The sequence below is a fragment of the Chamaea fasciata genome, unplaced genomic scaffold, assembly GCF_029207755.1.
Source record: "Chamaea fasciata isolate MVZ Bird 193981 ecotype frontalis unplaced genomic scaffold, bChaFas1.0.hap1 SCAF_1, whole genome shotgun sequence".
Lineage (NCBI taxonomy): Eukaryota > Metazoa > Chordata > Aves > Passeriformes > Sylviidae > Chamaea > Chamaea fasciata.
This window is the reverse complement of record NW_027094086.1, coordinates 130,853,905-130,869,537: the sequence shown is the minus strand read 5'-3', so window position 1 is coordinate 130,869,537 and position 15,633 is coordinate 130,853,905. Positions and strand designations below refer to the sequence as shown.

Sequence of the window (15,633 nt, the reverse complement as noted above, 5' to 3'; positions counted from 1 at the left end):
TGTCTGGGTCGAATTAGGGGATTGCACCAGTTATGTAAAATACAGGGGAATTTCTTGTGAGTCTGCTGCTTGTGATGTCTGTCAGTGGCTGATGCAAGCACTGTACATCTGATATGCTCTGGATATGTCTCACTCATTCTGTTTATTTCAGTCAACCACATCCCAGGCATAGTAAGGGACTCCCTTGATTTAACAAACACAAATCTCTGTGTATATATATTCCCATGTGTTTTACCAAAAGGAATAAAATGCTTTGGAAGAGGAAATTGAACTTAAAAGAGGATTTTGTGGATTTGATTTTAATATTAGCATTTAATAAAAAAGCCACCAATCTTGCTGTAACAAATAATATTTTTTAACAGAAATGGTTGAAAAGGATAAGCTAATGTGGAGAAATCTGTATAATGAAATTCATATCTATAAAGCTGAAAAAATACCCATATGAATGGGTGGCTGTAATAATAAAGGAAAGTAGGCTGAAATGGTTATCATTTTCAGCAGTCATGTGGAATTTCAAATTATTTAGATTCTTTTATTTAGATTCCTTTAAGCTTAAAACTCAAGTTTTGAAAAGTTACACATTTTTGCATTATTTCTGTCTGTCTTCACCTCCTTTATAATCCAGAAATAAAAGGAAATATAAGAAGTGTCTGAACTTCTTAACTTTATAGACAATTTGTAATTAGAAGTTTGAAATAGAGTATGAGGTTTCATTTTAAAAAAATGGAGAAAATGTTGGGGAATTGTTAAAGCTGTCCCTTCATCGTTGGCTAAGGTAATTGCAATATGATGAATGTTTTGGCATTTAATTAAAAAGTATAATGCAAATTATTTATGTTATTACATATATTCTTTTGCCTCAGAATTAATTTAATTTTTTTTAATAAAATCCCCTGAAGTGCTTTTCTCCACCACATTCCTTCAAAAAATTGTAAGCCTTTAAAGATTACAAATGCAAGGAAAACTCTTGGATTTTTTCTCGCCCAAGATTCAGGTGGTTGAAAGTCTTTGCCCTCTGAAAGCCCGAGCCAGACTAAGAGCGAGACAGAGTCTTCAAGGTCTTGTTTTTCCAGGTTTCTCATGTTGTTTATTATTTCATATCGCACAATGTTCTTGGCGCCCAGCTGAGGTCCGCTCAGCAGCTGGGACACAAGACAACTCCCCCCTCGATGGGAGGTCGCTGCCTTCTTTTACAGATAATTACGTGTCTATTATTTACAATTATGTGCCAATACCTATCGCCTATACTAAAGGGGTCACCTCTACTCTGACCCAATCTCCTTGAACTACTTTTTGCCACTGTCACCAGAAGATGGAGGCCAAAGGGAGAAGAAGAAGAACCCAGGGCACTGCTCTAAATCCTCCATCTTGTTCCCCATTCACCTCCATTCTAAGAATCCCAAAACTACAAAATTTTCCACCCGGTGATAAACTACACTACTGTCTATCACACCTTTGTGACTTTTAATTCTTCTCTCAGTGTTGGAAGTTTTTCCCATGGGCTAAAATGAAAGACTGTGTTTTCCTGGGCTCTGTGCTAGGGTCTACTACAACCCCCCTGTACTGATCCCAGATCCCCCTGTAGAGATCTCAAACTCTCTTGCTCAGGTCCCAGACCTCTCTGCCAAGATCTGTGACCTTCCAGGGTGCCCTGGACTCCGACAGAAAATATAATGTCCATTTTCACAGAGGGAGATCTCATAGTGGAGACCGTGTGCAATCCAGTCTGATGGTGCTGTTGGAGCAGAGCAGAGCTACCCTGCAGAGATGCTGTGAGCTGGCAAGGGGAAGGTGCCAGCCAGGGGTTTTGCTGCATTCGGGGCAGGTGGTGCCTCAGGTGTGGGGTTTGGGCTGTTTCTGGGCTCGTACCCAGTGTCAGCAGACAATGGATGAGGGGTGGGTGGCAGGTCGGCCTTGCTGCCACAGAGCTGAGCCCAGGGCACAGGGCTCTCACTTGTACCCTCAGCAGTGAGCTGTCCTCCCCATCCAGCCAACACCAGCTTTTACTTCTGCCTGCTCTTGGTGAGGATGCAGCAACTTCCAGGGGGAGAATAAGTCAAAAGTCATGACTTGCAGTCTGTGCTTCTGGCAGCTGGACTATGGAGGAATGAGCTTGAGGTTGTAGGAATAATTATTGTTGATGATTTACTGTGTGGTAATGGATTAAAGGCATCCTGTTTCCTGTGAAGATCTTAGGGCTTTAAAAGTTGTTGTGACCTTTAGATTATGGTTTCCAGAGGTAGAGAATAAAAGCAAATCTCAGTGTGAAAATAAGAATGGATGTGAAACACATGTATACACCCTGTCCTTTCTCTGTCTTGTTATGAGCAAGCCAACAGTGAACTATTCACTGTTAACTAGGGCAGCATTTCCATTCCAAACAAAGCTACTCACTGTGTGTTCATTGCAGCCTGCAATTTGGGAAATGCTTTGCGCTCCCTCTTCATTATATGCAAGACATTTTGACATCTAACTATTTTTTTTCTGAAGGTTTTTATCGTTGCATTAGTCCATAATTGGATAGCTAAATGAGAAGGCTAGTTGAATAAATATTTTAGTCACCTCTATTAGTGACATCTGTAATAAAACGGTGATTTTAAAAAAATCCTAAAATTTGTTTTTAACCAGTCAGAATGCCTTTTTAAGCACAGATTGGAAACCAAGAATATTACTGCCTTATCTATAATGAAATGTTCCAAATAATGTAGCAGGAAAAAGATCTGAGAGTTTCATTATGACAAATTTCTGTAAGTCTACTAATACTTTGGAATTGGATAGCAAAATAATAGGTTTTTCTTTGTATTGGAGAGAGGTGAAAGGGCTCAATTTTGCAAACATACATATGTATGTCCTTATGCCGTTGAATAGAAAGCCGGAATGTTGATATCAAAAAAAGGTGTATACTTGCCAAAGTGCCAGAATTTTTGCATAGGACAAATACAGAGTAGTTGAGTAAAGAGAAGGTTTGCATTTTCTGGCTAATGATTAATTGGGTGTGGTGGACAAGTAGGAGGCACCAAGTCAGCTTGCCTGGGATTCCCCTGCCTATTTTAAAAAGAAGCAATGTTTAGAGTCACTTGATTTAAAACTTTCAACCATGGCTTAGCAAGAATTTTCACACAGATGTGCCCTGTTTGTTGCCTTTCAAAAAACTGATACATGAATACTTTTTGTAAATCAGACGTAGGATGCCAAATGTGAGGGAACCATGTGTACAGCTGCACATGGCTCATCCCAGCTGAATTCAACTTTAACCGTGCTGGATTTGCTTATCTGCTTTTCTTTGCATCAAACCAGTCACTGTCTGTGATTTAAGTATTAGTGCTGACCCTTCAGACTTTCTCTATGATCTTTGGGTTGGTTTAGGACAGGAGGATATCTCAGCACTGTAGTCTAAAAGATATGTAGGCGATGCTGAGGGCAGCTGCAGGGCAGTTTTTTGCAGTGTCCATTTGGTCTTGGAGAAAAAATAAAATTCCCTTTCCTTCCAAAAAACTGAAAAATGGGGAAATGTGGGAAAATAGGATGGACTTCAAAAAAGTCAAACATTTTCTCAGAATTTCAGAATGGAAATAATGTCAGGTGAATTGCTTTTGTCGCAGCATTGATTTGTTCTCTGTTAGGACTGTGTAAAAGGGGACAAGTAACAGTCTGTCACAAAGGCCAGCTGAGCTATCTGCCCCTTTGAACAAGAATCATTCCTTAGCTTGGTTCAGTTTTACACTCTTCACTTAGGCTGCAGATATTAAGGATAAAGGACTTTTATCAACTATGTAGAATGTACATTAAAGTATGATGTAATTATATCCATGTCTGAAGACTGTAATCATAATTCAGAAGATGACATCATTAAAGATGCTTTCCTGTAGAATTTTGACCACTCTCTGAACAATTATTGATGTAATGGGACGGACACTGAATATGTAGAGCAGTGTTTTTGGATGGGCTTTAGTCTAAAAAAAGAAAAAAGAAAAAAAGATTAAACAGCTTTATTAGTCTGATTTTGTAGGGCAGATTAAGGCTGCTGTTTAGATCTCTAAACATAGATAAGATGCTTTAGTTGTTAATGGTCCTTTTCCCTCCATGAAGTGATATACGTGAAAAATAAAACAGAACCATCTCTTTGATTAAGAACAAAATCATTTTGATAGATCCAGTGATCTAAGTGTATGGTTGATATTAGCAACTACCATCTGGGTTGTTGAATTAATATTATTTTTTTCCCCAATTAATTATTTTTTGCTGTTAGTTACTGAAAACAGGCACATCTATGAGCCTTGATAATGATATTTGTTCTCTAAGGGCTGAATCAAAGTTAATGTTATAGGTGCAATGCTGAAAGGTCTTCTTTTTTGTTTTGTTTAGCCTACAAGCCCTAAGTTTGGAAAAGCAGACTCATATGAAAAACTGGAAAAACTAGGGGAAGGGTCCTATGCTACAGTATACAAAGGAAAAAGCAAGTAAGTGGTGTTTTATTTTTATTTAATCTTGTGTGTAAATGAAGATAAGCAGAAAGTATCAGCTAATGTTGCTGAACTTGTACATAAATCCCTGTGAATTAAAGAGCTACTGGTGGCCACATGCTCTAGTGAAGGGAGCTGAGACCATATTGCACAGATAGCATATTGCCTTCACACCAGAACAAGATAAGGTTCTTGTTAATCTGGTGCTTTGTTTGCACCTTAATGTTGTACTACTTTCTTGGTATTCGTACCAAATTAAATTCTAGGAGTAAAAGCAAAATATGCTGTCAAGTAGAGTTTTATGATGGTCTGAGAGTAATGGTGAGTATATGTCATGAGTTGTTCATTTTTGTTTATCATTATTAAATAAATAAAACAACATGAAGGGAATGAATGGAATTTTGGACTTCTCTAGGTTTAGTTTGTTTACAAGAGTTTATTTACAATTGTTGCAACAACTCTACCTCAAAATAATCTACTTTATACATGTCACACATTTTTTCAGCCACTTCAATGTTATTTGTTGCAGCTTTTTTATCCCCAAAAGCCTTAAGTGGTTTTATATTGCATAAAATAACTTAGTAAACACACTTAAAATATACTTCTTCAACCAGTGCTTCCATTCAGAGTTATCCTTTATGAAGCAATGTCTTGTGCCATTTGATATATTTAATGAAGTTTTCATAATCAGATTTCCAATAATAACAAAAAAGTTCTGAAAGAGGGATTTGGTACATGTGATATCTTTATTTTAAAACTTTCGTTAGTCGATGATACATGGGGCAACACTGGCGTTCCAGCAGAGAATACCATGATGATCATGGGACAGAATAACTACTGAAAGAAAGAAAATATATCCTAACACTTTCCAAGGTCATTAAGTTGGTTAGGTACTGAAAATTATCTTTTTTCACTGAATATTTCTAACAAATCAGAATGAGGGTTCCCTCATGTCTCAATAGCTTGCTTAGGTATTGACAAGCATTATGATAGTGGATAGGAATAAAAACACATTCCAAATGTAAAAGAAATATTCACACTTCTGCCATGCCACTGCAGGTATTGTCTTTCACTGGCAGCTTTCTTCAAGGAAATGCTATTGTGTTGTTAATGGCTCAGTTATGCATTACCATAAGTTCCAGACATTATACCTGTGTAAGCTTTTTATTGGGGTCTATGTAATATGAGAAAGCAGTATAGATTACAGCTTGTCCCTTATTACGAAAATCCTTTAGTAAAATCACAGTGAGTATCTCATGACAGTCAGTCCATATGTCTCCACTTTCAGTAAGACTGAGCTAAGGCAACAAAGTCACTGCATGTCCTGTCAGTCAGTGGAACAGACTGAAATTCAAAAACAAAGCAAAACCTTTCCCTGAAGCTATTGCATTAATAATGAACATGTAATGAAATGAAGATTGGTTAGAAATACTGATTTTAATAGAGATGCCTGCAAATCTGAAGGAAATACTTCAATGATTTTAATGGTACTTGAATAATAAATTGAAATTACTGGGCACCCTGCATTCTCTATTATAAACAGCTCTAAATAAGTAGCGAGAGTTATAACAATTATGTATGACTTTGTGCCGTTGCTTTGTAACATCTTCTGCAAGGTCTTCTGAAAAACAATCTGTGTAACTGGAGTGTGGATGACAATTCATATGCAGAGAGTATTTCTACTCTTACAGTAGTATTCCCTCACCTGTTGGAATTTGACTTTTTTTTTTTCTCCACTGAGAATTGAATAATTTCCATATTATCTAGCACTATCCACATTCAGCAGCTCCAGTCCAGGCTTCTGTTTCTTGACCTAGAGAGACGGCTGAATTACTTCACAGCAGGAAGAGGTTGTACTTTAAGAACTTGGGGAACACTGCAGGTCTCACTTGCTATTTCAAAAGGACTTATTTGTAGAGGTAATGTAGCCCTGTTACCTCTTCTGTCCCTGTGTGAAGGTGAGGATTGTCTGACCTGTGTGGTATCCCTGTAGAAGCAAGAGCATCACTACTGTGATGTACTCTTGGGGAAACAGTGATGTGTCCTTAACTGTAGTTGAAAATGGAAAATTTAAGATTGTATTGAGCTATTTTGAATGATGCTTTGTACTCAGAATTATTTTGCTCAGTATTTGTCACCAGCTGCATGTGGTGAGTAGTAGAGTTTTGGGGTTTTTATTCATTTCCTGAGATACATTTCAGCTTTTAAAATTGTTTCTCCTGCTGATCATAATGATGGAAGAAAACATTCTTAATCTTAGCATACTATTTGGAGAGTCTAAAAGATGCATACCTGCCTGAAAAGACACTGAATCAGCCATTCCCTTCCTAAAATTTAAAGTAATATGTGCAGTAACCTGCTTTCAGAACAATCCTGGCTTCTTGCACCTTGGAGCAAGATAAATGGTACCAAGCCCTTGTCTTCCTATAAAGCTCATTGCTTTTCTATCTTTTTGAGCATCTGTGCTTGTATTCCAGGAAAGTGAAATGAAATGGGCTAATTCCTTTTACTGGATGATTGATTTCTCTTTCTGTAGTCAGATAAAAATGGATCCCTGGGGTGAAGAAGCAGCAGAGTGAAGAGAACTGTGTTATTGAGGAAAGTGAAGCAGTATTCTCTTAGGCTGGGCTTTTTTGTTTATAGGAGAAACAGCCAAGCAGTCATTTTTTTCTGGCTGACAGTTGCATCAATAGGTAAATCTATTTGATTTCATTTGTTGCACATCAGACGGGTGTAATGAAACTCATCTTGGCATGTTCATTTTCTACTTTCATTCAGGTTAGATTCTCATATTGTACTTATTTGTGTAAAATCACAAGAGGCTGCTTACTGCATAAAATTCAGATGACTTTGAAGGAATTTATTTTAATGTAAAATTTAGAAAAAACGGGCCGAGTAGTTTACTTATAACACTGTAAAAAATGATGCAAGTTCCATTGACTCTGTAGTTGATTAACACCTTGGATGTTTGCCATACAGGAGGTGCAAAGCCATGGGTGGCCTTTGAATTCCTGTATCATTTCACTGTGTGGTTGAGCTGAGGAAGTGCTGCCTGCCTGTGTATTGACATGTGTGTCTTCCTGCTGCCATTGCCCTTCTTCCCTCTTGAGCTTGATTATAAATTTACCTGAACATACAGCAGTGAGATCTGGCTAGATCTGTGGCATATAAATGTTGATGTGAGTTGTGAGTCTGGAGATGAAGCTGGTGACAGCACAAGGGAGCTGCTGCCAACCAGAGCCCCTTGCAAAGCAGCATGGAAGCCTTGTGTTCCCCCACTGGGAGCTCTGCATATTGCACTTAAGGGAAAAACCTGTGCTTTTGGCAATTTTATGTGTTGGCGTGCTTTCCATCCTCTCCCACTGTGTTCAGTTGCCCTTCAAGGCAAAGAATTAAAAAAGATTCCCTCAGTCAAAGCAATGTGATCTGTGACTGCTGCTTGCACAGCACGTGTCTGTTTTGAGAGGCATGCCAGTGGTATCTCCACTGTGATCTTGATCTGCTTCTTGAATGTCCCTGTGATTTTTTTTACCTTTTTGAGCACCTTTACTGAATTGCATGTGCTCATAGTATTGCAAAAGTGTGTAGAATTTTAACAGCTCCATCAAGACATTTTTGCCTATTTCCTCTATCACAAAATTACACAATAACAACTTACTCTTGATAAAACACTTGTTCTAATGAATTCTGATCCCTATCCTTTTAAACTATTAATATGAGAAATCAGTCGGGCATGGAGCAGAGCACAGAGCAGAGCACAAATGAAGTTGGTGCTGTCAACAAGAGCTCAAAGGCTGCAGAGATAGGGCGGTCCTTCCATCCAGGCACCTCTCCCATTTCAGTTCAAAATCTGAATCTTTTGTTTTCAAGGTGACTTCAACTTGTATCTAAAGATAAAACGTATTTTTTCAGGGAGCCGGGTCATTTGACATTTATCTCCATCAAAGGCAGTACCTTTTACTATTCACCTTAAAAATCAATAGGGAGTTCATGGTGCAAAGTGGAAAGAAATCACGCTCAGGCAGGCATCGTGCTCTGTACTGGTGTTGTTTCCATGCTGTGTTATTCTTGAGGCAGCAGGGAGTCTTTGAATAATCAGGGGAAACTACCTCTGTTTGTTATTGGCATGATGTATGACAGTGTGTGTTATGAATACAGCTGACCATAACATTTCATGACAATGTGTGTGGATGGCTGCTCACAAGAAAAGGGATGGTGTGTGTATTTTGATTTTTGTATTTGTGATGCTGAAACCTTCACTGAGGATGGCTGACAGGACTAATTGCTGTTCTGACTTTTGTTTTTGAAGTTGCAGAATTTCTTCTCATGAAATCTCTTTGACTCCTTGATTGTTTTTTATGTTCAATCTGTTGCAAGTGCCATAATGGTCAAGCTGCCATTTTTTTGTCATTCCCCAAGATTTACTCCGTGCCCACGTGAGGTATTGTGTTCAAAGGCTCCCTGGACTGTACTACAGTCCAGTTCACAGGAAAGTTTTTCTTCATGTTATGGCCAATTTATTTAGACTGATATTTCAAAATTACTCTGATTCATGATGCCTTAATGACCTAAACTTTCTTAACCTTTTCTTTATTTCTTGAAAATTGCCTGAAATTACTGTTCTACAAATGAAATCCTCTTTTCATCTGAGGATAACAGATGGCTGAAAAAGGAATACATATTCATGGGTTACAAAAAAGGCACTTTATGGCTACCAACTAGGCTTTTTTCCCTCCCCCCCCCCCCCATTTTTAAATTTATTTCCTTAACTGACTTTTGTAGGCAAGTTATGACATGGGATTATAAAAATGTGTACATAAAAAATCTTTAAAAAAATCTCTAGCATTTTAAATCTTTAATAAAAATAATTACTTAAAGTAGAATTAGATAGAAAACTAATGACAACTAGATGTGCAACTAAAATGCCGAATGGTGGAAAAAATTATTAAAGTAGAGTAAGTACTAAAATAAGTTACTAGGATTCTAACTCAAAGATGAATCATTGACTATATTGGCCACTTAGTGAGTGAATTTCTCAGCATTTAAAAGAGAGATTAGGAAAATTTTTCTCCACAGTTGAATATATAGAAAGAACATCACACTATATGTGCTGTACTTCAACTTGAAAAGCAGTTTAAGGAGGTGACTTAATATTATTATCACACATATCAAGGGACAAAACTGAAGAAACTAAGTTTATTATATTACTTACCCAGGACTACCCTGGAAAACTTGGTAGAAAAACTAGGACAGAATATAGTTATATTACATACGTGTGGTAGAGTTACTGGATAGTGCCTTATAGGCCATATATACATGATTGGAATGGTAGGGAGAATACTGAAGTAATTTGCCAGCTGCCATTGTGCGCCAAAGCATTTTCAGTTAACTGATCAGTGGCGTCTCTCAGAAGATCCCCTGTGACTGCCAGTGTGCACAGTTGTAAGAGGCCGCCTTACTTATAAGGGATAGCTCTATGTTTGTCTTCAACTTCTCTTTGTGTGAGCATCAGTGGGGTGTGGGTAGATGTGAGGTGTGTGGAGGATGGTGCTCACTATTGCTTTCCCTGCTGCCCTTCCCAGGTGACTCCTTCCAGCAGGCAGAGGTGGGGTACAGCCCCTGTGCTTAGATGAGCTGCTGAGTGGTTTGAGCTGATGTGAGCTGGGGGTAGGGATGGGGGACCTGCAGGTAAACTCTAACCTGCTCCTGTTCAAGTGAGGGCTGCCACACTGTTTGCACAAGACTGCCGTGACTCCTGAGTTCTAGTGACAGCAGTAATTAATAATTTAAATCCTTCATCTCTCATGAAACTCTTTGATCTTCTGTTTTTTTTCAGCCCTAATAAATGTCAGCATTATGAAGTATCTTAAATCCACTGGCTTCTATTTAGACAAAGTAACTTTTGTCTAGGATGAGGTTAAAAGATGGTGGGATTCAAAAACAGAAATTCGTGGCCTGTGTCAGTCCCTTGAGAATTTACACGATTGGGCTTTAGTAGGACTGGGAGAGGCTTTTGTAAACTAGAAATGTAACCCCTTTTTAGTAAGAAAAATATAATATAAACCATGTTTACACTGAACTGTCTTTTATGGTAATGATTAAAAGAAGTGTTTCCCTCAATGGGGAATTAGTTATTTGTTGGTAGAATAATCAGAGGTGACTAAAGCTAAAGTGAATGTGCCTCTGTCAGGTTTCTTCAAAGGAAATTTCTGGCAGAGCCTGGTTCCATGGTCTGTTTGGAGTTTTAGGTGTCTGTTTATGACATTAATATCACCACAGAGTAGATCTAATTAGATATTCTCAAGGTTTGATCATCAAACTTTGAGATTTTCCTGTGAATGAATATTTAACAATTGAAAGTTACTTTTCTTCATAAGAATTAGTTTCTTGAAATTTGTATCACAAATTAAAGCATCATCCCAATACCATCTACTGATTTTTCTTCACATAAGTATTCCCAAGCTTATCACTTGCTCAAATTATGAGCTCAACCTCAACTCCAGCCAGTGATAAAACGCAGTATTAAATAAAAGGCTTTAAATCAGAATTGGCAGATTTTATGTTAATTGACTCTTTTAAATGTGTATATTTAGAACATTTATTTCATCTAAATATATCTGAAGAACTTGAGAAAATAGTGTTATTGTAGTCTTTTGTTCTCTATGTGGCATCATCAGCATTATCCCCAATGAAGCCAATTAAGTCATCAGTTACTTTATATTCATCAGTATTATATGTTCTTAATGATGCATTAAAGCATTAAATAAATTCCAATCTTCTCTACTTTCTCATAAATGGTCATATTTTATAAATGTGTTTATTTTGGTAGTGCTGATACATTCTGGTTTAGAAAATGCAGAATGTCACATTGTATTACCATCTTTTGTAATATCTCACTCATTTGTATTTTTTATAATGTGCCGACTTTTACTTTATGCTGCATAAAGCAATTTGGACTAATTTTTCTTTTGCCTACATTGCATATATAATCAGACATTTATTAAAAGAGATTATATAATGTTAAAGTGCTGAATTTCCATAAATTGGAAAACTGTCCATCAGGTGCAGGTGTTTTCCCTAGAGTAGTTTTTTGTGATAATTAGAGAGGCTTTAGGACTTCTGTACTTTCTCTGAGGGTTTTTCCATGAGAAAGAGAAAGTAAGTTAGTTTAGGAGGGAGAATGACTTTGAAAATAGGAATTCTTTAGTCAATATTGTCCTTAATAGGAACTAATGAGGCAGTTGACAGGATGGGCATAAGATGATAAGTGTAATCTTTGACACAGTGAAGTGTATTGTTCTGAGAAGGTGTGAAATTGTTTGCTTTGGACAGTGAGTAATAGAGGTGGTTTAATGAATCCTAGATGTTAAAAGACTAAGCAGTGTTGCCTTTTCACTGTCTAAAAGGCAGACCGCTTGTCAGTCTTTTCACTTGCATTTGAAAATAATGAAAATACTGAGCATGCTTTGAAAGTTGTGGAAGACAAATGTGAAGTAATATATGGAAGGAGTTCTGCTAACCTTATCTGATGACTTCTGAAGTCTGCAAAGACAGGTATTGATAGGTTGCAGAGGTAATTTTACCAAGTTTCCTTTTTTCAGTACTGTTTCTAAGGAAATTACCATATTATTTTGACATGGCATCCCAAGTTTCAGGGTGCAATTTCATGACATAGCTGCCTTGATCCCATGACACATTGCTTCTCGAAAGTTGGATGCAGTTCTTATGTGTTTTCTAGTGGTTTTTTCTTTATTTCATGCCTATATAATTTTTTAAAAATATGATTTAATTCTTCTTGGAAGGGCCAGTCTTCTCTTATTTAAGGTCTCTGAGCAGTCTCATTGTAAAGTCCAGCAGAATGAGAGCAAATGCAAGGCAGTGTCAGGAGTGTGTGGCAAGGATTAAGCAGGAAAAACCTATACTGTGAGGCAGCCCTTAGCTCATCTCCTCAGCACCATCTAACTGCATCCTGAGATTGCATCAGTGGGAGGATAATTAAAGGATGTATATACACCCTATCTCTTTAATTGATACTTCATAATTTCTCACATCTCCAGTTTCATATGCTCCTGTTTATAGAAAATTAAATGGGAAAAAAAAAAGATTTTAATGGCTTGTGGGTCACTACAAATGGGTAGTGAATGAGAATAAGGAGGCTGTTTTTTTATGGAAATTATAGATTGATATTTTGGAGATAAATTATATTATAGAGAAGAATGAAATCCCAGAGGAAAACTACTTGAGATTGGTTTGATTATTTTGATAGTACTAAGAGTTACCATGATGTCTGTCAAGATGATTACAGGTACCAATGACAAAGGGGCAATGATAACTAAAAAAAGAGCACAGCTCACCTACTGTGTTTAATGGTGAATTCTTTGAAATCGGTTCCATACTACTGTAATTTGTGTTATATATTGCTCTTCATGAACCAATGGAATGTAGAACTTCAGATTAAAACGACTATAAACTACACAATGCTGCACATTTTTTGTCCTGCTCTATCAAGGGACTCCATATCCCTGTTTCCTTTATACCTCTTTGATGTGTTTTTTTTTCATTGTATTTTGCATTGCCTTCTCTGAACACAGCATCTGTCTTGTCCTTTATCTGCAAAGTGATCTTGCTTTTCTTACTTAACTTCCTCCTGCAGTTATTTCATCTGTTGCAAAATATTCAAGTTCTCCAGATATCTAAGTAATATGGATATGATAGCTAGGGTGGTGATTTGACAGAAGAATTGAAAACCACACGTTTATGAACTGCATGACTGTCATTAGTCCTTCTGCTTTTAATATGGTTCAATCTCCTGTCTGAGCATGACACATGAAGTTACTTGAGGCAAGGCTTATCTTTGTCTGATGCCATAAGTCCTATTTAATTCCAAATTAAAAAAAAAAATATGTAAACTAATTAGACCTTATATATATTTCTTCTGGAGAAATCCAGGAGAGTTAAGCTGATAATTTCCTTTCAACAGTGACTAGTGGCCTGAGACTTGAACTGGTGCCAGCCTGAATATTATGAGTAATTGGAAGGTGATGAGTAAACCATCTTTTGATAACCAGGGTTTCTTAACTTGCTCAGAGTCATTGTGTAATGTTCTGTATAGGGCTAATGAGGTTTTGGTAATTATAAAAGAGGGATAATCAGAAGAAACAAGACAGTAGCTATCCATCACTGAACTCATATAACTGCAAAAATTAAAAGCCTGAGGGAGAAGATGAATTCAGTTCAGTGTTGGTGGTTGTCTATATCATCTTGCTTTGAAAAGTAATGTGTCTTCTAGGGTCATTCCTCTTGTAGTACAGTAAAGAATTGTGTCACTCCATGGCTACAGGAGTGTAAAGGCTCCAATGCATCCTTGAGCTTTGTGGCTGTAAAGGCTAATTTTGCTTTTACAGAAATAAATAATAATAATAACAATAATTTTTTTTAAACTATATTATGCCTTTTTGGTAGTTTATCCTCACCATTGCTTGTAATACATGGGGAGTCTGTTAAAGTCTCATGGTGTGAGTTTGTTCTTGAAGAGGGTAACGAGTATCAGCTTAGTTCCATTTTTGTGAGATTTTATTTGGATAAACTGAACCAACTGGACGTTTTTTGCAAGGCTGGAATGTAGTTTGCGTGCAGTGAAATTTTGAAAGCTAAAAGTGAAACAAACCAAAAAGATTTTACACTAAAATGTCCTGTTAAGAACTTCTGTCTCTTGGAGCACAAAATATTTTTAAACTTATAAATGAGTGTTATTATAATCTAAAAGTAGTCTGGGCCATGCAGTCAAGAATATGCCTCAGGAACAATCCTGCCCCAGTGGGAAATGGCCAGAATGACCTAAAAATTATTTCATTATGCAAACTTTTTAGCTTTTTGAAGGCTATAATAATGTGTATCATGCAGTGGGAAGGAGTAATCAGTGTAAATCTCAATATACTGCAAGTGAAGTGATTTATGAAAATCATATTCCTTTTTCTTTGAACAGTTTCATCAAATAAGGAGCAGATATTTTATAATGAAGTTTTAAAATGTGTTACTTCTTAACAAAGCTTCAGTAACAAAGCTGTGGTAGAAAGGAAGCAGACTGACTCACAGAAAACTGAGATCATTTCTTGGATTGCATCTGAGTGTGAAAATATAAAGTTGACATTATGGAAGCTATGAAGTGCTTCTTACAGTGCTATAAATGAATCACTGGCATTGACAGGAAGAAATTGAAAAAGTACATGATAGGAAACAAGTCTTATTATGAGAAATACAGTTTCTGCTATAATTTTGGTTTTTCTAAATTTCTCCTTCCCCTCCCCTCTTTCCGTTTCAGGGTAAATGGAAAACTGGTGGCATTGAAGGTGATTAGATTACAAGAAGAGGAAGGAACCCCATTTACTGCTATCAGGGAAGGTATGCACTTACATTTAGTTATTATAGATGTGGGGGTTTTTTTTTGTAACTACATTGTGCTTTTTATTTCTGCGCCATGTTATAGTGAATAGCTTGAGAATTCAAATTACTTGATTACATTCTCAGTAAGAAGAAACTTTGGTGCTTCAAAAGCAAAGCCTCTGGTGTGGGAGTTCTTGTTAAAGAATGCATCTCCACCTGTGCTTTGGCTCCTGTTGAATTTACTATACAAGTAAATCTATACAAGTACTTTAGGAGCATGTTTAAGGTGGGGTCACTCTGGAAGATGAGGGAACTGTGTAAGATGTGCTTCTTGCCCACAGGCAGCACCTAGGATGAAGGCAGATGTGATTTTTCACATATATGCAGCATGAAGCAATGACAAGCATTTCTTGATAAAGGCAATCAAAAGATCAGGGAACAAAACTGCAGGCACTTTTGAAGCTGTGTGAAGTTTGCAACTAGCTTTTGTTTGTTTTTTCCTTCCCCATGGACTCTTTGCATGGCTTGGGAATTATTTTTATCTAGCATGCTTGGAGATGCCTGTTAAGCTTTCTGCTCCACTCTGTTATCCTTCCTTGTCAGCCTCTCCTGGTCCCTGGTGACAGCTGCCTTATCTGAGAGTCTGTGTTGAGCTCCTTTGCAGAAATTGCTGGATATGCCTTCTTTGTGTGGTCCTTCTCTCTTAGAAGGTACTAAAAATGAGCCTTGGTAGAGAAATAATAAACAATTACCATCACGCCACTGATTCAGACTGAGCTGGAATTGG

The 15,633-nt window shown here is 37.2% G+C and overlaps 1 protein-coding gene across 3 annotated transcripts in view; it reads left to right on the top strand.

Annotated features, from left to right (window-relative positions):
* The window catches only part of CDK14 (cyclin dependent kinase 14), a 338,037-nt gene that overhangs the window by 90,542 nt on the left and 231,862 nt on the right, over positions 1–15,633 (top strand). For all 3 annotated transcript variants that reach the window (XM_066197805.1, XM_066197794.1, XM_066197814.1), the window contains 2 exons: positions 4,366–4,460; positions 14,785–14,864. In XM_066197805.1, the coding sequence (XP_066053902.1) occupies positions 4,366–4,460; positions 14,785–14,864 (175 nt within the window). The remainder of the gene's footprint in view (positions 1–4,365; positions 4,461–14,784; positions 14,865–15,633) is intronic.